The 24,256-nt window shown below is 42.9% G+C and overlaps 2 protein-coding genes across 21 annotated transcripts in view; one reads left to right on the top strand and one right to left on the bottom strand.

Annotated features, from left to right (window-relative positions):
• Nucleotides 1-1,044: 1,044 nt before the first annotated feature.
• Nucleotides 1,045-7,236, bottom strand: LOC142782714 (uncharacterized). Of its 4 annotated transcripts, none has more exons than XM_075882261.1 (7): nt 7,144-7,236; nt 5,787-6,221; nt 5,272-5,331; nt 5,141-5,200; nt 4,973-5,077; nt 4,804-4,917; nt 1,045-4,507 (listed from the first exon to the last, which is right to left on the bottom strand). In XM_075882261.1, the coding sequence occupies exons 2-7, from the start codon at nt 5,947-5,949 to the stop codon at nt 3,486-3,488; spliced, it is 1,524 nt and encodes a 507-aa protein (XP_075738376.1). In that variant the 5' UTR covers nt 5,950-6,221; nt 7,144-7,236; the 3' UTR covers nt 1,045-3,485. The 4 variants fall into 4 exon arrangements, 3 of the variants coding, with proteins under 3 accessions (XP_075738376.1, XP_075738383.1, XP_075738387.1); XM_075882268.1 differs by lacking the exon at nt 7,144-7,236 and having other exon boundaries at nt 5,787-5,962; nt 6,092-6,889; XR_012888412.1 differs by lacking the exons at nt 5,272-5,331; nt 7,144-7,236 and having other exon boundaries at nt 5,787-7,072.
• Nucleotides 7,237-7,451: 215 nt separating this feature from the next.
• Nucleotides 7,452-24,256, top strand: part of LOC119177954 (uncharacterized) — a 40,833-nt gene continuing 24,028 nt past the window's right edge. For 6 of the 17 annotated variants that reach the window (XR_012888428.1, XR_012888427.1, XR_012888426.1 and 3 more), the window contains exons 1-4: nt 7,452-7,644; nt 8,469-8,614; nt 15,038-15,134; nt 20,397-20,531. Coding sequence is in view for 1 of the 17 variants with exons in the window: in XM_075882297.1 (XP_075738412.1) it covers nt 15,089-15,134; nt 20,397-20,531 (181 nt within the window). In the remaining 16 variants the exon portion in view is untranslated. Of the gene's footprint in view, nt 7,645-8,468; nt 8,615-11,126; nt 11,400-11,589; nt 13,446-15,037; nt 15,135-20,396; nt 20,532-24,256 lie in introns of those variants that run through there. The other 11 variants (XR_012888463.1, XR_012888510.1, XR_012888474.1 and 8 more) reach the window with 7 other exon arrangements.

Here is a 24,256-nt window from a genome sequence, read left to right as displayed (position 1 = left end):
TACTTTCTCAATTTGTTCAGTGGCTATTTCAATTTGCCTTTCTGGATAAAAATTTTCCTGTAGTTGCTCATCTTGTCTCCTTCCCACTTTCACTGCTCTTCCAAAACTTAGCTTGATACGTTTGTGATCGCTACCCAGACTTCTGGAGCCACCTTAATCTATGTGCATTTCCCTGAGCTTATCATACATCCTATGTGACATCAGTGCATAATCTATTGTCGACTGAAGCCTTGCTACCTCCCATGTTATTTGCCCTTCACACTTCTCGGTACTGTTGCAAATGATCAAATCAAGCCTTTCACACATATCCATGATCATTTTGCCTGTCGGGTCGGTATACCCATCTATATCTTCTATGTGCGCATTCATGTCTCCTAGTATAATTATCTCGCACTCTCTTCCTAACTCCTGAATGTCCTTTGATATACACTCTACCATTGCCTGGTTTTCCTCTCTGGCCTTCGCTCCCGTCCACAAGTACACGAAACCTAGGGTGATAACCTGGCGCCACCACGTGGTCACTTGGAGAAATAGAGTGCCACTTGTAGAGCAATGGGAACGGGCGTGGCGCAACAGGCACAGAAAAAGTAGGGAAGGCCCAGGTCTGTCGCAATGGGTTTGAGACCACTTTTCGTTGCTACTTTCGCCATAGAGAAATAAAGGTTAAGAGTGGACACTCCCGTAGACCCCAGCGGCCCAATCGACCCTAGCACACCTAGTGGTTGGTGAGAACAAGTGGCGTGCGCTTCCGGTTTCGGTTTCACTGGCGCAAATTTTGAATTACTTTGCATAACCGACGTTTGGCTATGAGGAAAGTTCATGATTTCAGACCACTATTCATCGCCCAAATGGATAGTTTTTGTAGGTCGTTTTGATTTAGCGATTCCCTGTTTTGTTTTGTTCAGTGGTTCGTGCGAATCGGTCGTGACGTAATTTTTATTTCGATTAAGTTATAATAAAAACAGATGCAGGTAATCATAATTCACTACGGTTTTATTCATCGCGCTTGTGTTTTTCTTTTGGAACAAGTGATCAATGTATATATCAGTCAAAGAAACAGAGCATCCGCAATGTTTTATTCAAAGGCAAGGTAGAGTATGAGAATATAAAAAGCACAATATGACAAAGGTAGACAACAAAGGCATCTCGCCTTACAAATAAATTGTAACAAATATTGTAACAAATACATAGAAAACACAGACAACGCACACATCGCTAGAGTTGGCAGGAGCCGCGAAGCTGGTGAAGTATGACACACCGGGCCAGTGGGTAAGGATCTATGGCAAAAACACAGCGCACAATGCTGATGAAGAAGTGACATATACACAGCAATGAAGTCGCGAATCAGGCCTGGGCTTGACCAAAATAACGCATAGAAAAAAAGAGCGCACAGAAACCACACGACACAATATAGCAGAAAGGCTAAGGTGTAGTGTGCTGGCTGTGCTTAAGAACAGCTAGTCCAAAATGAAAAAAAGCAGACTTGATGCCCTCTTGTCCTCACAAAGGTAGGGCTTTGCAGCTTGCTCACTACGTGAAAGACAAACTTTATGCTACAACACTGGCAGGTCTTGTGGCTTTTGTTATGCGTCGCCTTCATCAAAAACTTAAGATATCAAGTGATTTGCGTCTGGGTGTTGCTGTGACGCTTGCGAGCTAAAATAGATTGTAGTCATCACTTTATCCAGAATTGTGAACTTTAATTGGTGCTACGAGAGAAGTATTGCAGGGCTAATAAATAGCAGAAGGAAACCACTTTGGCTCATTATTTTTCACAAATGCTCTACATCGTACGTTATCACTCACAAGCTATATAAAAATAAAATGGCAGCGTCCGCAGCCCCATCAAACACTACCAGTTTGGGTATTCTTTTGAAAATTTTGATGGGCGAGATGAGGAGGTTGATGAGAAGCTAAAATACGAAAAGCGTGATAACGTGAACCGTGCCCACTTCATACTGTGTTCCTTACCCGCTCGAAGACATTTCAACAAGCGGTTTTGTTATCGATATATTACTTGAGCTGGAGAGATAAAGCATACACAGTGACAGAGTGAGCCACAGTAAAGTGTTCAGTTTGCCCGCATTTGCTACAAGAATACAGACAGGATACCCAACATTCTTTTTAAGGTTATGCAAATCACTTCGAGCGAATACACAGTGTCCCTACTCCTCATAGCGGGTAACCTAAACAATGTATGCAACGAAGGAGTGGCTAGTCCAGTTGAGCTGAATATAAGCATATAAGACCATGATGAAGTCTGCTATAACGAAGTAATAACATAACAAAGCTGTTGCAGGATTCGGCTCAACTCGAATACTTTAGTGTAAACCCGCCGCTAATTGCTAACCTTTGAACTTGTCAAGCTGTATGCCCGAGATTGAAGACTGGAACCTAACCCTATCTAAGTTTCGGTTCACAAAACGCACATGCCAACATAAACGAACCCGGCAAAACATTTTCAGAAACTTCGCGCGACACCCAGCAGAGCAGAAATGAAAATCGCCAACACTTGACAGATGGTGATACAAAACATCGCACACTTTCAGGTGATGTGCAGTGGCCTCAATTATGGCAAGAAAGTGAGATTTAAGTTGTTGTACGTATGCAAAAGCTGCTTCTCATGGCACAGTGAGATTCCCAAAAAGTTTGCTGGGGACGTGGTATGCTTTGAGCATTGTGAAATACTGGTGGGTACCCTTAAGCGCCTCACTGTCGTCTTTCAGTAACTGTGGGCAACTGCAACCGTCACATGCATTCCGAAGGAAGTGTTTGATGAGAAAACCAGCTACATAATATGCAGCGAAGTCATCGAAAATATGGGAATGAATGTTTGTCGCAAGTTCAGAGAGATCGTCTAGAGCGGGAAAGTCGTCAGGCTGTGGCTGTGCACACTCCTCATTATCCACAAGAGACGCACTGGTGAGGGAGAATGGCAAGAGCTGCTCCTGGAGGAGGTCACATTCATCATCCTCGACATTTCCGTATTCTGACAGCTTGAAGAGTTTTCTTATGCAGACGTGCTTCAGGCCACAAATAAATTGTGCTACATTGGGGTTGGTGTTGCAACCCTGTTTTTGCCTAATGTGGTCAAATATGTTCTCCAGAGGATCCTGTTGAAGCCTGCGTGTTAACAGGTATTCAAAATTGTAATTTTTGGAGAGGTCGTCCCATAGTTGACAAATTGCCTGAATTGTAATTTGCCAACCTACGATGGTTTGTGGTTGACGTCTGCCAGCAAGCTGCCATGATGCAATTCAGGGAAGCTGGCCTCGGAGGAAGTCAATCAGCTCTGAATCATTTTTCATGATTGCATGCCGCAGCTTTTGCGAAGTTCTTTTTTTACTCGAGCTGTTCAAAGCATCGAAAATCCTGTCCATACGATCACAAAAGTGAGCTGTAGTGATGGCCGAGGCAGGCAGCACCTTCGCATACACCATTGCCGTGATAGCAATCGAAACTGATGCACTGAGCACCTGAGTTGCTCAGCTGACCTTCATATTAGAAAAAGGTTTCTGATGAACGTGCCGTTCAGTCAACTTTGGAGCCAATCGCAACCGCAACTCATGTGAGGATTGGTAAAGGCTTACAATGTGCAACCAGTTAACGATGTCATCCCCAATGTATAACTTGTGCGCTTGGACATTATTGCGCGTTGTTTTAATTAAATGCGGAACATCAAAAATGTAATATACCCGCTCACCATTAACTTCAAAAAAAGGCTTTGCTACAGTCACTCTTAGTTGGTTAGCGAGACTTACATTTGAACTGCCCTGGTCACAAATGACTGCTTTCACTGCAATATTAATGCTCCTAAGCTCCAAAATGAGTGACACCAGCAAGTTATGCATAACAGATGATGGTGTTGATGTGTACCCTATAGTAAAAGCAACCGGTTGAACCCACTTTCTCGAAACGCCAACAAGAAGAAAAACCAGTGCTCGATCAGCGATGGTTGAAGTGCGATGAGTGCCATCATCTGTAAAACCCTGGACAACGTCTCTTGCAGCATCATAGTACAAATTCTTTTTGAGTGCTATTTCGTCGAAAACTAAAGCGCACACTCGGTCCCGTTCATTCCAAGCTTGAGTATTTGTTGCAATGGAAGAAAGGATTCCTGGAATTATGCCTGGAGTCATCTTTACATTAGCTAGCCGCCTCCTTAATGAACGCCGGGAGGGCAAAGAAAAATATGGAGCCAGAAATCGGTATGCTCGCGGACCTCGGAAGTTTAAGTGAAGAGCGAATTTCTTGAACCACACGGGAAACCACTTGCCCTTGCGTTTGGGCCTCAAGCGAACATGTGCAGAAAGCAGTTTAAAAACCTCTTCGGTGACGTGCGGTCGGATAACTTCAAGGGCCTTCGAAGTCGATGACGGTGCTTGGTGAGGCTGTCTCTGCAGTCTTTTGATAGTTTTCCGCTGTGCTGGTACTTTGGCTTGCAGATGTTTAATGGTTCGCTTGTACTTCATTGATGGAGACATTGTCGCTGGCACACAGGAACGCACTGCAATAAACAAAAAAATTGATGTAAAAGCGAAGAACAACTAACCCCATACGAGCACTTTCCTCGCTCTTTCAGACCCAAGGTGCACAACTTTCTGTGGTACAAAGTTTTCGATTCCACTACCTAAAAACAAACCATTCACAATGTTGACAATGCACAAAAAAAATGAAAATCAGTGAGAGCCCACCCTTACATTTTGTAAGTGCACACGTAGTGTCCTTTTGAGTATATTTTCCTCAGAATGTCCTAAACATAAAATAGCACATTAAAAACTGCTGCAATAAAAGCATAGTCACCATTTTCTCTAGGGCACTCAGGCGTGGAGCTGTTGGCGGAGACGTCTTCTGGAGGGTCTTGTGAAGCTTGTTCAGTGCCTCGGACAGTGCTGTCGGAACAATCTTGCAAGCGGCCTGCGGAAGTCTCTATATCAATCCACTCTGGTGTTGAAGTGAACATACAACTTACCGGTCACACAAGTTCCTTTTGTGACAGCTGAACGACTGGTTAAGGTTTTCTCGGGCAAGACGAAATCAGCAGAAATTCTTTCAGCAGCTACAACGGAGCTGCCACCTGCAGAGGTTTGGTCAACAGTCAATTTGGGTAAAAAAAAAGAAATCGCGACACTGAACGCACCCTGTTCATCGGGGCACCTCAATGTGTGGGAACCGCTTTTTGAAGCCTCTACCGCAGGTCCTGAAGAAATGAAATTACGACAATGTGTCAGTAAGAGGCTTAAAATAACACAAACTGAAGCTCATCCGCACCTTGCAGTGCAGCTTCTGCAGCCATGTCACAGTCACTACTTGAAGCGACGCTCAGAGCACCTGAGTATATGTGCAGTTGGTACAAGTTACAAAGCTTGTAGCATGGGGAAACTTAAACAGCTCTTTCAAACGCATAAATTGGTCGAACGTGGAAGAAAAGAGAAGGCACCAACTAGGAAACAAGTAATTTGTGATTTTTGGAATTATCAACAGTGGCAGCTTTCACTGATGAAAGGTATACGTACATGTGCACTCAGGCTTGAAGATAACGTAAAATAGCCCTTTAAAGTCTTTCAAAACAAGTTGCGCAGGTCCAGAGCATCAAAAAATGACAAAAGTGTAAAGCTCTGTTAGGAAGGTAATAGCCCACAATTCACAGAATTTAAGACTTTCCAAGTGTTACTTCTGTAGTGAGGTTTCTCCATCGGCTACAAAGATCTTCACAGTTAACTGTCGCCACTGATTCAATACAAGTGGCTGCTATGCACATATTTGAGTTTCAGTCAATCACTTACATGGTGCAGCTGGTTGCACACTGGGAACAGCCATTCTTTTAAGCCTTGTGTGCCCAGGGTCCATGAAACTTTGAGCAGTAAAAGGGTCGCTACAAACCCTGTACGTTGCGTACGATAGGCTGGCCGGCTTACTCAGGAGATCATCGCGTCCAGCATAGTGCATTCATGCTTTCATCCTGCATTGGCAATGAACTATCAGCTGAAAGGAGAAGTGCTTGAATAGTGATTTTTTATTGTTACCCTCACTTAGCAAGTACGAACAGTAAGCCTACAGACATGCAAACCATACAAAAGCTTTAACACACCTGCCGTCCCGTGGTACGCGGAAGAAACTCGTCCCAGGCTTCTTGTGGGTTCTGCCATTGTTGAAGCACCACGATACACAGCAGTAGCTGCCGTAGCTTGGACCGCCGGACGGCATGGCGTCAGCGCGGTCTGAAAATGTTAGTAAGTGGATGCTTCGCTGTCAAATTACGAAAAAGATATGTGCACGTCATAAGTGTACCAGCAAACCCCTTTGAATGATTAGCTAATCGATGCACAATACAAAACCAGTGATACATCTCTGACCCATAGAACTCTGACTTACAAAGATATACGTCAAGACCACGTACAAAGATCTTCAGAAGTTTCCAGGCCGCTATCCCTTGTAATGCAATGGTATCGTGGCCTGGAAACTTTAGAACACCTTCGTGCGTACGCCGTATCAGCACAGTACATTGGGAAGAAAAATCGTAGTTGAAATTTGTGCGGTAAAATTATATTGGAAACGTTAAAAAAATTTGTGGGCCGCTAGCACTAGTGGCACAAGGCTAGCGAAGAAACGAAGATGATGGCCACTTGGCTAGTCCAGATTTGCCTCCGGCACACCAAGAATTATTCGTGTTCCGAGCCTTCGGGAAACGCGTCGTGAAGCATGCGAGGCCCAGCGAACGATTCTCAATATTTTGCACCGAGCCACCGAGCCTATGACCTAGCTGCCCAGCTATGCTCAGCGCACAGACGCTCGCGTCCGTGGCAGATGTAGCACGCGTCGCCTCGGCTTGACGCCGTGCCGCCTTTGCGATACTGCATACGTTGTACAATGTTCCCGTCTAGCCGCCGCATAGAGCCACAAACTTTCTTTTTAGCGAACCTCCCAGTCCTTACATGCTTCAGAAAAAGGTTACAACTGCGTGAATGAGACGCCACGTAACAAACAAACTCGCACACACGAAGCGCAACGTGTGTGTGTGCATCTTTCTATGTTTGTTGCATGGTGTCTTATTCGCACAGGTGTAATCGTTTTCTGAAAAAAATGACCGAACAAGACCAACAACATGTCATTCAACAAGCTTTGCTTGAAAACGTGCCTCACCTGTTATCTCACGCTTGAAAACGTCGACGCAGCCGACGTTGACGAAAGCGACAAAAGCGTCTCGCTGTCAGTCATGCATGGGCTTGTCGCTGGGTAGATGGTGTTTATGACAGTACGGCTGAAGAAAAATAAACGCGTAAGGTGTGTTGAATAAATCGTTTTTATGTATAAAAACATACCAAATTTTGGTGTATAATTATTAATTTGTGAAAACAATTCTGATGAATTGATTATAACTGTGTTTTTTTGCGCTTGCGTCCTCTGACGTTTGGTGGGAGCACTAGTTCGTTACGTAGTCGTGATGCACTTCCTGAGGCCAGGTTTTGCGGAGTGTCCGCTCTTGTCTTCTTCTTTCTCTATGCTTTCGCCAGGTGTTCTGTGCTTTCGCGACCTATTTAGATTGACCTTGGGTATTCTGTGGCATGATATCCGTAGTTTAACTTCTGTACAGCGATACTGTGGACGTCAAGAGCTCTGAAAGGTCTCAGGGCGGATACAGAGGTAAGTTCGTCGTCTCCGAACTAGCGGTACAGTGTTCACGATGTGCCAAAACGAGAGAACTGCCGGTGTTTCGTGGTCCCGTCGTTTCGATGCCATGTTAGAGAAGGTGTCGCAGCTAGCCTCGCGATATCCTCGCTTTCCGCAGGCTCCTCGGCTGTTGTCTAGTAGGTGTTTTGTGCTGTTCTGGGGAATTTATCTGGATGAATAATCAGTGTGCAGCCACAATTGTGGCGACAAAATGTTTCATGCGCTTGATTGTGGTGTTGGTTGGACCACGTTTTCGATGAAGACAGCTGTCTTCAGCCCCACTCGCGTGATGAATGTTGCGAATGATCAAAGTGGCAGCTTTTACACTGCTCTTAATCAAGGTGGGCACTGGATTTACGTGTTCATCTTGGAAATGAGATCTGTAATAGAGTTGTTTGTTGTGCTCTTGATACTTTCGTTATTTCAGCATTTGTTTAATTAGGATAATTTTGCTGGTACTGTGACAGTCAAATTAACAAGCTTTTACTGTGATGCATTTCGTGACTGGCGCTGAGAAAGTTGCGCAGAAGAGTACGAAAAAAACAAAACAATATTACTTTTTGTCGGTTTAGCGAAAGTGGTGAGGGGCTGTTTCTGTCAAATAGTGGATAATGTTGCACAAGTTTCAAACTGCTCAGACTTTCAGATCACAATCCTAAATGACAAACAGACGTGCGAATCTAAATCATTCTAAATTTTTAGCTCTGAAATGCATTTGTGTAATTTTTTGACTGGATCAATTTATGTACTAGCATGTCGCCTCTCTCTGAAAGTGTTGTGTTCTGTTGCTTTTATAGAAAACACATTGGAAAAAATTTGGTGAGGTTAGCTTGCCAGACACGGTCAAGAAAATGAAAAAAGACGTGCTTTTGGATAAGGTGGCTACAAATTACGTTTGTCCAGGTGCCGCTTCAGAAGACAGCATGCTGCCAAATCCTGCTTGGTATGATTCTTTCTGCATTACTTTATTTCTTCAAGCAAATGTCTCTATCACTCATTACATTATTGCTGGCATACTTACCCCCGAATGCAGAGATGTTACTTGGCCGCGTCTTCGACTTGACTTGAGCAAGTCGGCGCGAAGCAAGCAGCGGACTTGAAAACGCTCAAGTCGGCCTTCGCGTTTCATAGATGCTCAGGCTGTCTTGCTTGGTCAAGTCAAGAACGTGCTTCAATACAGAAACACGTTGCTCGCCTGGTAACAAGGCTAATAATGAAGTTTTTCGCGTAAGGCATGCATTACACCAAAAGAACACCATACGTTTTAAAATAACTATAAAAACGAAGGGCCACAGGCATATTCTTGCCATTTTACGGCTAACGAGCGGCACGTGGTGCCTGCCACCACAGCGATGCGCAGTGTTGCTTCTGTAAAGCGTTTGTTGCCCGCTGGTTTTGGTGGCCACCCAAATGCGGTGCGTTTCTCCACGGTTGCTTGTTTGGAGGCGAAACAAGCATCGTGTTGGGTTCTTTCGTCGTTTTTTTTTCAGTCGAACGCCATGGCATGTATTTGTGCTGACCTGGCTCACGAGGTGACACGATTTTCACGGAATTTGCCTTTCTGTTCGCCTGTGTGCATTGCATGCCTGTAATGGGCTAGGTCGCAGTTATTATGGAAAAAAAAAACAAACAAGTTCTGGGAACAAATGTGATTCGTATCCTTTTGTTGAGCTTGGTAAACAAGAGAAAAAGCGGGGGTCAGGATTTGCCCTCAGCAGAATTCTGTCTCGTGGGGTGCAGCAATGTATCGCTGCATGTTGGTGACGCGGATAAAAAAACCCGTGATAGGGGCACCTCTTTTTTATGTGTGTGTAATTTTACGTAGCGTTGTGCTACAAGCGATGTCTTTCTGAGCGAGCAACAGCGCCCTAGACGGGACGAAAGGATAGACGAGGCACACGATCACAGCACCGAGTCATTTTTTTTTTACCGAAAGAGACGGAAAATGTCGTGTTATAGAAAAACAGAAATAGCCTTTGCGGTTACGGAACACTTTGGCGTTGTCGACACCGGGGCTATTAATACGCACGTGTGTGTAGTCGACACAACCTGTAACGCAAGAGAACTCAGCCACTTCATAACAGTCTGCCGGTTGCGGAAAGCGCACCAGCATCGCGTACAGGTGCTTTGCGATGAGTAGCGTAACTTTTCCGACTGCACGGCACACTGTCGACTACGGAATGCGGATGAAATTTCCGGTGACTGGTTGGAATGTGCCAGCGCTGTAAAACCTGACTGAGAGCCATCAGTAGCTGTAACACTGGATGCACGGGCTGTCTTCGGTTGTCCCTACTTTCACGGAGCGGCAACATAACGAGCAGCTGCCCCACGGCGTTCTTCATGAATCTGTACCTAGCGTGGAATTGTTGCTCGTCGTACAACTCCATCGGATTTCCTTGGTCACGTAAAGCGGTTCCAAGAATCTTCGGCAGGCAGTGCGCCTGAAAAAATGCTTCGCTTATGGCGAAGCAAGCAAACTCAAAAGCGGCCACCTTTCACGCGACATCCATTCGAGAGGTGGTCATGTTGAAATAACGCGTGAAGTCGCTTTCAAGCTAGCCCCGCAGCTGACTTGAAACTTGTCCTGACTTCGACCGAGCCAAGTCGCCTTCAAGTCATCCGCAAGTTTGAGAACGATTTATGGCGACCGTCAAGACTGTCTTGAGTCAAGAATGAGTCAAGTACGAGCCAAGTAACATCTCTGCATTCGGGGGTTAAACAGCATATTTAGCTGCTCAACACCTGAATGTTGAGATCTGATTATGTTGAATTATGTGAGCTGCAATTAAGCGTACAAACAAAAGCGCTTTTCAACGCAGTAGTTTTGGCATTTCAGTGGCAGAGAAAGCTCATAACTAGAGGCCGGATTTTTAGGCACAAAGGAAGTGTGTTCTAGGCACCAAAGACAGGCAGGTAAAATGCTGTTTTAGGCCGTAAAAATAATAAATATAGGCACAATAAGTTTAAAAAAATTGAGATAATTTAAAACAAAGATGTCGGTGACTTGTATCAATGACAAGAAGCAAAAAAAAAATCATATTGCTGAAGGTAGCACAAAGGCACCAAAGGTTGAACATAGGCATGCACTCCCAGTGTGATTCGCAGATTAAAGACTTTACTAGTCTTTTGTCGAGCAATGCGAGTGAAGTGTTCACCGTCCAATCAACACTTTCCTGGTTTTATTTTATTTTGTCATGGCTGGGAAGGGCAGCACAGCAGCAAATAACCACACCACTGATGCCCCAGACGCGAGGGAAGCCAGGTATAATCGCTTAGGATCAATTTCTCTCTGGCCAGTGAACGTTCTATAGGGCCCCTCGCTAGCTTTGGCAATTTCGAGCAGGCAAGTGTAGTTGATGCACCGGGCACTCAGGACCATGCCTGTTAAGATTTACAACTCAAATGTTGCGGAAAAATGCTCAATTTCTACTGAAAGACACTTGTGCTTCTCGCAGGCGTACGCCCCATGATGGAGGGAGTGACGTACAGCAAGGAATATCATCCTGCTTTCACGTCGCTACTTTCACGTTGACATTGGTGCTCTGGCGTCGCTCACCGTACACTCTTCATAAGAACTTCGTTAAATGCTAGCTATATCTAGAAAAACAAATGAAAAATGTCCAGTCTCCTGTTTATAGTCTGCATTTCAAACGGTACTTCATTAAGAGCATTGCACCTGACATTCTAGGTGGCATGTGTAATTTGTATGTTCCGTTGTGTTGCATGAATGAGGAGTACTTTGGTTTGGGCTAGCTGCTTCGTATCACAAAGGGAAAAGAAAGACAGCACTCTTTGTCTCTATGTCTTTCTTTTTCCTGTGTCTTTGCACTGCCCTTTCAAAATGAATGTAATGAATGAAAGCTGGGGAAAATAATCAAACATGGAAATGAAATGTCAGCTTATTATTTTTGTTTTCAGTGGCCGCGAGATGCTATACACTAATCGGCCCGCGTTTCGCGTCCACCGGGATGGACCAGTGACTAGGGTGCTCCGTTGCTGATCCGAATGTCGCGGGGTCGATTACGACCACGGCGGTCGCATCGGGATTGAGGTGAAAAGGTAGATGCCCGCGTACTGCACAATGTCAGTGCTCGTTATAAAGAACACAAGATGGTTAAAATTTCTGGATATCTCCACTATGGCATCCCTCATAATTATATGTTAATTTTTTGACATAACAGCACATATACTACCACTGCTACTACTAATATATACTACTACTACTACCACCACCTCACTGCACTTGCGTTTGTCTTCTCGTCGTTCCTACAATGTGTCTTTGCCAACCCTGGTAACGCTTAGCTTGTTTTTGGTGTGTCGTCTCTGACCGCAGTTTCAGCAGAGTGGTGTCGTATATCGCGGTTACGATACATGATCCATTCTAGCCTCTCCAAATGTACGCCCACATACTGATCCATCCCACAGAAATGGGTAATACACAACAGAGAATGCCGAAACGACACAACATCGATGGCGTACGTGCACGAGTAGGCTGAACCGCATGACCTTGCTTGCACATGATAATCTTTGTGCATGTGCATCATGTGATCCTCCATTCCCGATACCGAAGAGAGCAAGGAAAGAATTAGGCTCACAATGGCTACATGGGGCGAAAGGCAAGGGATTCAAGCTTGCTTCTTCGCATCATGGTTTTGTGGCTCGTAGCAAGCCTATTTGAAAAATCACCGTGGTGGAACGCTTTTCACTGGGTACGCAAAAACTTCTAGGGTCTAACTACAACTTCTTATGTCACCTAGAGAGGGGTGCTTAAAATAGTAAATTACAAAAAACAAAAGCCGCGTGCACACCACATTTTTACCTGAAGAAGCTGCAGCAGATGGGTTAGTAAGGGCTTGAGACAAACCTTACAGCCATGTTCTGTATTTTTTAATGTTTGCCACTTAAAGACATATGCCAAGGTATCTCATACGGCATACGCGTATTGAGGCTAAGGCTGAATGTATGCTAAATACACCATTGATAGTAAACATGCCGGCGCCTGTGTCAGGCTTCGCTGTATAAGATATAACGATTTTGCGGCCTTCCCCACCATTGAATCAGCATGAGCATTCCATGATGGCCCTCCATGGTTTTTCATTCGTTCTCCACCTGCCCGCGGCTGAACTGAAGAGCCTGCTGTTCCTTTCCCACCACAACACCCAGGTTTTCCTGGTGATTCTTCAGTTCCTTCTAGACAATCAACACCTGTCTGTAAAAGACAGTCCCCGCGTCCTCTGCCACAGACACCACTGTTCTTGTTATCCCATCTTTCTTCTTTCTCCTCATTCTCTGCAGATGCTGAGACGTGCTTCTACTTAGGAATGCAAAAATAGCGTCTTTTGCACTCCTCATGATCCTCCTCCAATTGCTCGCAGCATGTCAGTTCTGTGGTTTAAGGTGGCCAGAGAGTGCCATTTCACTGCGGTTGGCGGCAGTTTTACGCAAGTTGCTGGAACTAGAGGACTTCGTTGAATCTCATAATGTTTGGAAATATCTATGTTGTCTTTTTTGCATAAATAATGATTTAAAACCACGCTTCGGAATAAAACTTGGGCTTCAATAGTGCTCATATAGGCACCAATTTTGAAAATAAGCATTTATAGGCACTTATAGGTATTTAGGCCCCAACACTTAAAATAGGCTTTTATAGGTGCTATAAAAATACTATAAAAGCCCTTTTTAACCTCTAATTCATGCTCTTATATCAAAATGGCTCGATAGGAACGCAAGGAACAAGATAGGCATTTGTCTATAATCTGGTCTCTACTCGTAACGTAAGTAAATCGGACAAGTTGGTTGTTCAGACCAATGCTCATTGTTCATGTGTTGTTCTTGCACTGTTTTTATCATCGAGAGAAAGCACAGCGAGATGTTTCAAGCAAAATATGATGCATGAGGCACAATATTTGCAGAGAATGTATTGGCTCTCATATATATTATATATGGTATGTCATTTATTCACTAACAAAAGAAAAAAAGCCTCCAATATTTTGTTTGTTCATATATATAGATAGATACATACATACTATAAGGTAGACGATGCATATAACAAAAACTTTATTTCTTTGTTCTATCTGAGGTCAGGCCTTCATTAAGAAGACTGCTGTTTTCTCAGGGAAATGTTTTTTTGCCCGATGAACGCCAGTCTCTGGCTAAAAAGGTTGAAAAAGTTCTCTACCGTGTAGTATTTCTTCTACTGGATCATATAATCATATGTATATTATAGCTGTAACGCTGTACTTCACCTTTGCAGCATGCCAGGATTCTAGTGTTGTGTTGTGCTTTTAATTCTGCTCTGTGTACAACAGAGATATGTTCTAGCCCTTTGCAATGGCTTATGCTATTGTTAAATGATCTTGCGTGTTTCAATTGGTTTCTTCTTTCAGTTGCACAAAACCAGATCTGTTTTTTCACAGATTTATGATATTGGCAATGTGTTCTTTGGGGTGACCACCTTTCAGTGAGCACAACGAGCTTTGTGTGGCCAACTACGTGTACTACCTCTAACGAGGGAGGTCATTCTTGTATTTTTCTGTTAATGGTGCAAATATTCTGCCTTTGTGCCATTTTTAGTAGGCTTCTTAAATTTAGTGCAGAAGTTGCTGCTGCCAGCCCCCACTGTCCAGAGCCACATTACTTATTGCTCTTCACTTTTTGTCAAAGAACACAATTTTGCACATTATATTCAGGAGTTTCCCTTTAAAAAACTACAAGGAATTATGCGCCATAGTGGAGGGCTTTATATTAACCTTTACCCCCTGGGTATTACGATATTCTTTACAATGAAAGCATGTGGGTGCTATGGCACTATGCCTATTCGCTGCAATGGTGTAGTGGTTACAGTCCTTGGCTGCTAACCTGAAGATCGTGGGTGCGATCCTCGCAGTGGCACTCTCATTCGGGTGGAAGTAAAATGCTAAAGGCCCATGTGTGATCTCTGAGTGTTAACACCACCAAATGGTAAAAATTGCCAGAGCCCTCCACTATGGCAACCTCATAATCATATCATGGTGTATGATTAATATTATTGTACTTGTTGTTATGTCTCCGTCAGAATGTGGCTTCATCAGCTCTGACTTAATCCCGCCATCTCATGCACTGGCTCAGGTCGCCTTAGCTGTTGGAGCCAGTGCACCATGTGGACCACATTGTGGACCACCAGTGCACCACATTGTTGTGTAGATGAAGTTCTTTTTGAATGTGTGGAAGTGACAGCAAGCTTGTTTTTTGTTTTTCTCTGTTACTTTCAATAATTTTTGCTTTCTTTGACAGTTTTCTGTGCATGGCATGCATGTAGTGGGAAAATAGCATTTTATAGAGGCATTTGCTTTCTTTGCATTTGCTAAAAAGAAACATAATTTAACAGGTCACCTCCAAGGAAATATGAAGACATTGGGGCGCCAGTTGAAAACATGGAATGGGCACGACCCTGCTGAATATGACATTCCTTAGGAGCATGTCATGTACTATTTTCTTATATCACAGCTGCTTTATCTTTTGGTTGTAGTATCTGGCGTACTTGTCGATACATATTCGTTCAATATTCAATTCCTGTTTACATGTAACTTAAACATGTATGTATGCAACATCTAGTCACAGTATGCAATGTATGTGTTTTGTGCTATGTGCCTAAAGAAAAACGTGTCTATGCAATACACTTGACTCAGTCTTTCTCTAGCAGAAGCAGACGTTTAGCATTATTTGTTGCTATCTGTCAAATTTTATTTAATGGAAGTGTTGGGATATCAAAAGTTCAAATCACTCAAAAGTTTTTCTATGCTTTGAGGTACTAATTTGCTTAGGTCTATTAAAAAAAATCACTTTGGTATAAAATTTACGTGTGCTTTAGTCTAGTGTCATCAGTTTCAGTGCATGTCCAGAAAAACTAATGAAGTTAGCCTTTGAAAGCACAGGGAACCTTATTCATGCCTTGAGCTTCTGACATTACAACTTCAGAGAGTAAAAAAAAGGCTATAGAAGATACCATGAATAAAAGACATTCCTTAATCTCCCTGTCATGTACACAATGTGTCCTGTGGGACTTGCAAGGGATAACCCTGGGTTCAGGAAAGTGCGGCCAAATCGACCTGCAAGGGATGTCAGCCGCTGTTGTTTTGGAAATGCAGTGGATATCCGATATCCAGTTAGGGTTGTCCTGTGGGCGTCCCTAGCATGTCATTGTTGTCACTGGGTTTTCTGATGCTTTCGTTGCTCATTGTATTCACACTGTTTCTCTGAAGTTCTAACTTTGTGTGGTTTGCATGAATGTATTGTTTAAATGAATGTATGCTTGGAAAGGCTCTTTAGAATGAAAAAAAAAAACTTATTTCATATTTAGCATTGAAAATTTGATTGCATTTCTGCATATTATTGTTGCTGAAATGAGGCTTCGTTCTTGTAAAATGTTTAACAAAGCACTTTGCCTGCTTGACTGTTGTAAGATTGATTTTCACTCAGAAATGTCAACACTCACTTTTGAGAACCTTGCGACTCTTGGCTGAACATCACTTGTCACTCCCTGTCATTCAGAGAAGTTGCAATGTCTGATTACTCTGGTAGAGAGACAAGGATTTAAATGTTTCATCTGTTAATATGCACCTATTATCTATAAACAGTATTTTGTAGTTTCTTTATGCTGAATATCATACAGGTTGTTTTAAAAAATGTGTTCACTATTGTTTATTTTTTTACCAAAAGACACTATTTGCTCGCTGTCTTCACAGTTGTTTTTTCTGTAACTGCAAATTGAAGAGGGCTGAAGATAGCATATGGAATGCTAATTAAGAATGAAGATCAATTAACTTTTTACTTAGCTGAGTTGAAGTCTAATAACTACAAATTAATAACTAAAAACTACGAATTAATGAATTTCTCCTAAATTCTGCAGCAAAACCAAAACGTGAAAGAGCGCATTTAAATGAGGGACCTTTATTATATCAACCATCAACCGACTTCTGTGTGAGAGCTGCGCTCACAATTATAGCATGCATGATGCACATAAGTTAACAAACAGCACACCTGTAACCACCGTTTTAACAATGAGGCAATTGTAGTTGTCTGCTTGTTATGCCCATCGGCCCTTTGATTTCAGTTTTGCCACAGAATTTAGGAGAATTTCATTAATTTGTAGCTATTACTAGAAGCCGCTTTTCGAAAATCTCAAGTTGGCAATGTGTTCTTCTCATCAAGGACTTCAATTCTCGTTTTAACTTACCTACCTAACTTCACTAATTAAAAGGTTAATTTTAAATTTCCTAATTACTGCTCCAAGTGATGTCTTCAACCATTTTAAGATGCCTGATGCTACATAAAAAGCAACAGTGAAGATAGCGAGCAAATAGTGTCCTTTGCTGTTTTTTAAACAATATTGGACCCATTTCTTAGAACACCCTGTATGGCTGCTTTTGCTGTAAGAAATTTCTATCTAGCAATCAATTCTAGATTCAGGAGCTATAAAACAAACGTGTTCAGTTTGGGGCGATTGGCTAAGTCAAGCCTATTAGAGCCTGCCAACCAATTTTAATGATACCTCTTACTTTATTGCTTTAGCATGCTTACCAGTGTGATTGGGTAATTAATAATTGATTTTGTTGAAATTAATAATTTTATTGAAATTAGAATGGTATGAAACTAGGAAATTCCCCAAAAAAACTTTTTTTCCATTGTTTTTCGGTGAAGTTAAATTGGCTAAAATTGCTAAATTGCATAAAATGTGCAGAAATAAACATTAGGCACCGAGCGTCGTAAAGCCGTGTGCAAGCGGATTCTGCAATGGTTGGGCCAATTTCCAACGTGTGGATTCGCTTCATGGTTGAGGAGACCATTGGCGGGAAACAGACTCGCTGTCTGTAATCACTGCAACAGCAGCTACGCTTTTTTCAATGCGACATTTTAACATCATGAAGAAAGCTACAGATGAAGCCAGTGATACCGACTGTGAATAAGAGCTTAAAAGTCATCTTTTTACCATCTTGATCAATGTTTCCATAGTTGAAGCCATGACGAAATATACATTTCCGAGTTCCTTATTGTAACTGCCGTAACGATTCTAGGAATCTGCAATCATTCATAGAGTGCTAAATGAATTCATATTGACGCTAGTGCCTGCCTTTGATCTGTTAAATGCCATATTCGTTCGTGAAAACAGAGAAAGCATTTCAATCCTGTTATTTGATAATGACAGTTATTGATTTTGACATTTGGCAATAAACTATTACCATATGGCAATATGCTAAATACAATTTATTTTTCATTTTCTTTCAAAATTCAGAAAGAAAAACCTAAAAAAAATTTTTTTTCAGTTGCTCAAAATTTCCGGGACTTCCGCATCTCTAATCTCAAGCAGCTCCATGTGCCAGTTTAATGCTCGATTTATCTGTGCCATGTTATATTTCATCAACGCTGCACATGCACAATGTCATGACGTCATCAAACCGTCCAGCCTTGCTTAATGCAGTTTGGATTCTATACAGAGACCTGCAGTGCATTATTTAATTGTGATTATAAAAGCATTTTATTAAATAGTGCACGGTTTTCACAAATATTTCTTTCAGTAAGATTTCTTTACGGAGAAAATGCTGTGAGAAGGTATATAAACACCATAAAGAAAACCTGGTTATGATAGCACAGCTTGCTCAGAATTAACATGTCATTTAAAAAAAAAACTTCATAAAGTAAGAATATTTATATGCCTGATGAATATAATTTTGTTTTTGTTGACTATTGGTAATATTTTGTTCTGCTGTTTCTCACCTTAGGTACATTTCACCTAGTATCAAGTCACTCTGATTTCACAGTTAGAGGATGTTGGATTTTTCCCTGTACAGCCACTTCCTACTTTGCATAATATTAATGAGAACTGACAGACAGTGATGCCAAGGAAAGATTTTTCCTTGTCTGTTCTCATTAATACTGTGCCTAACAAAGAAAAATTATCCCTTAAATTTCCACCTCTTTTCTGCTTTGCCTATGACACTCAAGCTTAAGATCTCCAAACAGCACACTTAATGAAATCGCTTGTCAGTAAAAAAATACCGCTGTATCTACGAATCATTGCAAAGAACTTTGGTCCATATCTCCTTCTACAACTAATTATGACTTCAAATGATTACAAATAATTTATCCAGGCTACATTTCATGATGCCGGCATCAATATTAGAAATGTAACAAGATCTGCACCACGTCCACTTAGTCAAACTTTTCCTTAATGACTTTTTAATGATTCCTTCTTCACCTGTAGTCAGTCATATGTATAGTGTGAGTAATTTAATTTAATCAGGTGTTCTTTAAGTGTATTTAGTGTCATGTATTATATCTTTGTCTACCTTCCACTGTCACATTGTGTTGTTCATTATTGATAACTCTGTATTGTATACATGTTTTTTTTTACTTATGAAAATGTGTTTTGTAATGTTTTACACAACCCTCTGCCTTAATGCAACACTGTGGCTAAGGGCACGTCATGCTGTCCCATTACTGCCTTTACCTTGACCATCACTATTTCTTGGTCTTTCCCAGTAACAATAGACAAAGGAAATTAAATTAAGTATCATCATACCCCCCTGTCTACTATCCATTGTATGCATGTTATGTTTTAAAAAGTTTTGCCTTTTCTCGTTATGCATTGTCGCTACTGATGCTTTTAGTGGTTTAAATTGTAGATGATGTGCTTTCATCATTTTCAGTGATGTAGATGTGTGTGTCCTCTTTACGTTTGATAGCCTTTTTATGATTACTCTGTAGTATAGGTGTTCCAAGAGAGCATTGAGAGGGAGCAAGAAAGCATTGTTCTTTGCAGTACAATTCTTGTGTATTGCAAACAATATTTGTTGTTACAAATGCTGAAAACAATAATTATCTATGAAAATTGGTCCTTTATTCGACACCATACTTTTATAAAATTCTCTCTTCTTATTTTTTTTTTCACTCATTTTTTGCTGTTTGGGATGAGCTCTGCATTGCTGTTTTTCAACCTGCATACTGAAAAAGCACTGCTCAATTTGTGTTTGGCTTTATGTTCTTCCGGTAGCGTACATTTTGGTATACTGTGCTTTTATGACATGTTTATATCTATAAAATGTTACTGAAGTGAGACAGTCTAGTGCAAGAGATTATTTTGATTACATCCTGCTATAAAATGGTGTAATAATAACTTGCTTTTTTAGCAGTAGCACTTACGTATACCAAACAAAATGTTAATTTATCACCTGCTGTACATAGTTCCTGAAGTTTCACCAAGCCTTCTTCGTTGAATATTTTGTGCCAATTCTGTTATCATAGTATCGTTGCAATAGAAGTGAGATACAGAAACACTTTTGTACTTGAATTGAAATTCCGATATGGTTGAAATCATTGCAGGTTTCCTCACTACAGCATGACTCCGAATCATAGAGCACTGTTGCAGCGTCAAACTGTAGAAGTGAAATTTATTTTGCTGCCCCGCCGCGGTGGTCTAGTGGCTAAGGTACTCGGCTGCTGACCCGCAGGGCGCGGGTTCGAATCCCGGCTGCGGCGGCTGCATTTCCGATGGAGGCGGAAATGTTGTAGGCCCGTGTGCTCAGATTTGGGTGCACGTTAAAGAACCCCAGGTGGTCTAAATTTCCGGAGTCCTCCACTACGGCGTCTCTCATAATCATATAGTGGTTTTGGGACGTTAAACCCCACATATCAATCGAAATTTATTTTGCAGAGGAAAAGCAACACTTCATTTTGTTTCCTGTGTGCAGCTTGGGAGTCGTTTACCTCTCCAGCAACTTCGGATGCTGCGAAGCCAGAGCACACTCGCCGCTACTGCTGTAACTTCTGTGACTACAAGGATGCTTCGCCATCTGGCCTGCAACAACACATCAGAGTTCATACAGGCGAGCGACCATTTGAGTGCCATTTGTGCCCGCAGAGATTCAACCGAAACTATGCTTTGCGTGTTCACCTGCGCACTCACACTGGCGAACGGCCCTGTAAATGCCATCTCTGCCCTCGAAGGTTCGCACGAAGATCCACATTGATTAATCATCTTCTCAGCCACACGGGCGAACGGCCTCATCAGTGCACTATTTGTCAACAGGCGTTTGCACGCAGTAGTACGCTCGCAAAGCACATGCGTCTCATGCATAAATGCCAGTGACCTTTTAAAATCTGTTTCCACTGTACTAGCTAGCTTGTGCGTATGTGAATGCATGTTTCAATTATCGTTCCAGAGCACTGTGCTAACACAGAGTTATGTAGAAGAACATAGAAGCTGTGAACCAACTAATAAGACCATAACTTTGCTAGTACAGTCTAGCACATGCAGTTTGCAATGAATTAAAAATAAAGTCCCATTAGAGAAAGTGTAAAAGCCAAACTAAATTAAAAATCATGCACTTTTCCCTGAAAGGTGAGGCACTGAAATCATATAGAGAAACTTTTGTATTGCACAAAAGCTCAAACTTTTAGTTCAATGATAGCGAGCACAAGCTTTTACGATTCTGCCAATTCTAGTAACATGCAGTGCATCCGCACGGCATGTTACTCATATTTAATGTACAGTGCGTCCCCATGCGAATTGTGCAAAAAAAAAAAAAAAACTTATGAGGTTGCTTAAGCTTCACAATCAAGAATCGAATGCATAATTTAGCCCCATGCTCACTGCCTTCCTTATTGCTAGCCTTACATCAATTCCTGGTGCATACATTAACCATATTCTAAGGGAGCAAATGACTCTACATGTTACACTTTTTCTCGCAATACTAAATCATTGGAACGAGCTATCTGCTGCCGACACCGTCTCTTCTCTAAATCATGAAGGCTTATAAATTTAAAAGTTTTTGAATGCTAATAATGTTCTTGTTTTGTTTTCATTATTGTCCTTTGTATCTTGTATTTCAACCAACGTGAATTATCTTTTCTTATTGTATTCTTTTCTTGTTCTTTCAAGATATTAAACTTTTTTCAAGCTGTTTTTCTATTTTTTTAATAGTACTTTTATCTGCATTGCATTAGTGCCCTGTTAAGTAATGGTATATCTACAGAAGTATGAGTGCGTGTATAACAGTATGTGTAGATCTGTGTCTATTTGTATCAATCGTTTCATATGTTGTTTAATTTTTATGCTGTAATTTTGACAGCTTTGTTGTATTCTGTCGCTCCTATGTAATGCATACCCATGCTCTTAGTGTACTTGAATAAAAACACATTGACCTTTTTAAGCTATCTGAATGCCAACTGCAAGAACAGTTGTTATTAGTGTCCTTTACACCATAATTCCTCGTTTTGCGAATCAGCGAAAGGCTCACTACGCATTCGTATGGAAACACGTGAACCTATGCAGCAGCTCCCTTTATTGACACTTGCACCTGATTATGATCAAGTGTGTCGGAACACTTTGTGATGGCTGCTCACTTCAGTTTACATGTTTCGATGCCTGGCAGGATTCTACACTTCTGCCATATAATCTTACATTAAGAAGACTCCTTCCACTGCATTACATTCATACAATGTTTTTTTCCAAAGCGATTTCAAGCAATACACTGGCTTTCTGGTAGAACGTGTTTGCTACGCACACAGCCTGGGTTAAGGAAGTTTTTTTTTTTTACTTTTTATTTTACTTCACGACATTCATATTGTCACGAGGTTGTGATACACGCAGCACTTGAGAGGAAGCATGCAGGAGTCAGGGCGGTGTCAGGCGAGCTGTTTATTGGGCGAACTTGTGCCCAGCAAAACAGGGCCAAACACAACTCACAGCAACAGCGGCGTGAACAGTCGTCGGCCGACGGAAAAAAAAAAAGACCCCCAGTGGCGCACTGCGCCGGCTTTTTATACACGCGTCGTAACGCGTTCCAAAGTGGCATACAAGATAAACGCGGCCTGCGTTGCGCTTAACAGAAAGTGATAGCGTCTTCCTTCGCAAACGAAAAGAACCGCACGTGTCAGTTTTTTATACACGCGTCGTAACGCGTTCCAGAGTGGCATACAAGATAAACGCGGCCTGCGTTGCGCTTAACAGAAAGTGATAGCGTCTTCCTTCGTAAACCAAAAGGACCGCACGTGTCACTACCCCCCTCTGAAAAAGCATCGTCCCGATGCTAAAGACAGAACATAAGAGAGAGTACATGCAATAAATTACATTAACAATGCGTCACAGCTAATCAGCGCGCGTAATAAGGTTTAAGTCGCACCACGTGTACGACTTCGGGTCGTGCACGGCGTCGTTGGGATGACGTTAAGCCATCGGGCACGACCTCATAGTCCAGTTCACCACGACGTCGGACTACCTTGTAGGGTCCAAAGTAGCGTCGCAGGAGCTTCTCAGACAATCCCCGTCGTCGTATCGGCGTCCAGACCCAGACAAGGTCACCTGGTTGGTATTCGGTGGGGTGTCGTCGAAGGTTGTAGTGGCGCCTGTTGACCGTCTGTTGGCTCTTGATACGCAGGCGGGCTAGCTGTCGAGCTTCTTCAGCGCGATCCAGGTAGCTGGCGACGTCGAGGTCTTCTTCGTCGGTGCCGACCGGTAGCATGGCGTCAAGCGTCGTTGTTGGGCTCCGTCCGTAGACGAGCTTGTATGGAGCAAACTGCGTCGTTTCCTGCACGGCCGTGTTGTACGCGAAGGTTACATACGGGAGTATGGCGTCCCACGTCTTGTGCTCGACGTCCACGTACATGGCCAGCATGTCGGCGATGGTCTTATTTAGACGCTCGGTGAGGCCATTCGTCTGTGGGTGGTACGCGGTGGTTCGGCGGTGGCTTGTCTGACTGTACCTCAAGATCGCTTGCGTTAGGTCAGCTGTAAAGGCCGTACCTCTGTCGGTGATGAGGACCTCGGGGGCTCCGTGGCGGAGGACGATGTTCTCAATGAAGAACATGGCGACCTCGGCGGCAGTGCCCTTGGGCAAGGCCCTTGTTTCGGCATAGCGGGTGAGGTAGTCAGTCGCTACGACAATCCATTTGTTGCCAGAAGTTGACGTTGGGAACGGCCCCAGTAAGTCCATGCCGATTTGTTGGAATGGCCGTTGAGGTGGTTCGACGGGTTGCAGAAGTCCGGCTGGCCTAGTTGTCGGCGTCTTGCGTCGCTGACAGTCTCTGCATGTTTTTACGTAGTGGGCGACGTCGGCAGCGAGGCAAGGCCAATAGTACTTCTCTTGTATTCGTGACAGTGTGCGGGAAACACCAAGATGTCCGGCTGTCGGGTCGTCGTGTAATGCTTCCAGAACCTCTGGACGTAACGCTGAAGGTACCACGAAGAGGTGGTCGGCACGGAGCGGCGAGAAGTTTTTCTTCAGGAGGACGTTGTTTCGCAGGAAAAACGAAGCCAGTCCTCGGCGGAATACTTTCGGCACGTCGGCGGTCTTGCCTTGCAGGTAGTCCATGAGGATCTTGAGCTCCGGGTCAGCTCGTTGGCGTTCCGCGTAGTCGTCGGTACTTATGGGTCCCAGGAAAGAGTCGTCGTTCTGGTCATCCTGGGGCGGCGGATCGACAGGGGCGCGAGACAAGCAGTCGACGTCGGAGTGCTTTCGTCCGCTCTTGTAGACGACGGTGATGTCAAATTCTTGTAGTCTGAGACTCCACCGTGCGAGGCGCCCTGATGGATCCTTCAAGTTAGCTAGCC

This window comes from Rhipicephalus microplus, chromosome 1 (genome assembly GCF_043290135.1).
Source record: "Rhipicephalus microplus isolate Deutch F79 chromosome 1, USDA_Rmic, whole genome shotgun sequence".
Taxonomy (NCBI): Eukaryota; Metazoa; Arthropoda; class Arachnida; order Ixodida; family Ixodidae; genus Rhipicephalus; species Rhipicephalus microplus.
The sequence above is the reverse complement of the archived record's forward strand: the minus strand, read 5'-3'. Positions and strand labels throughout refer to the sequence as shown.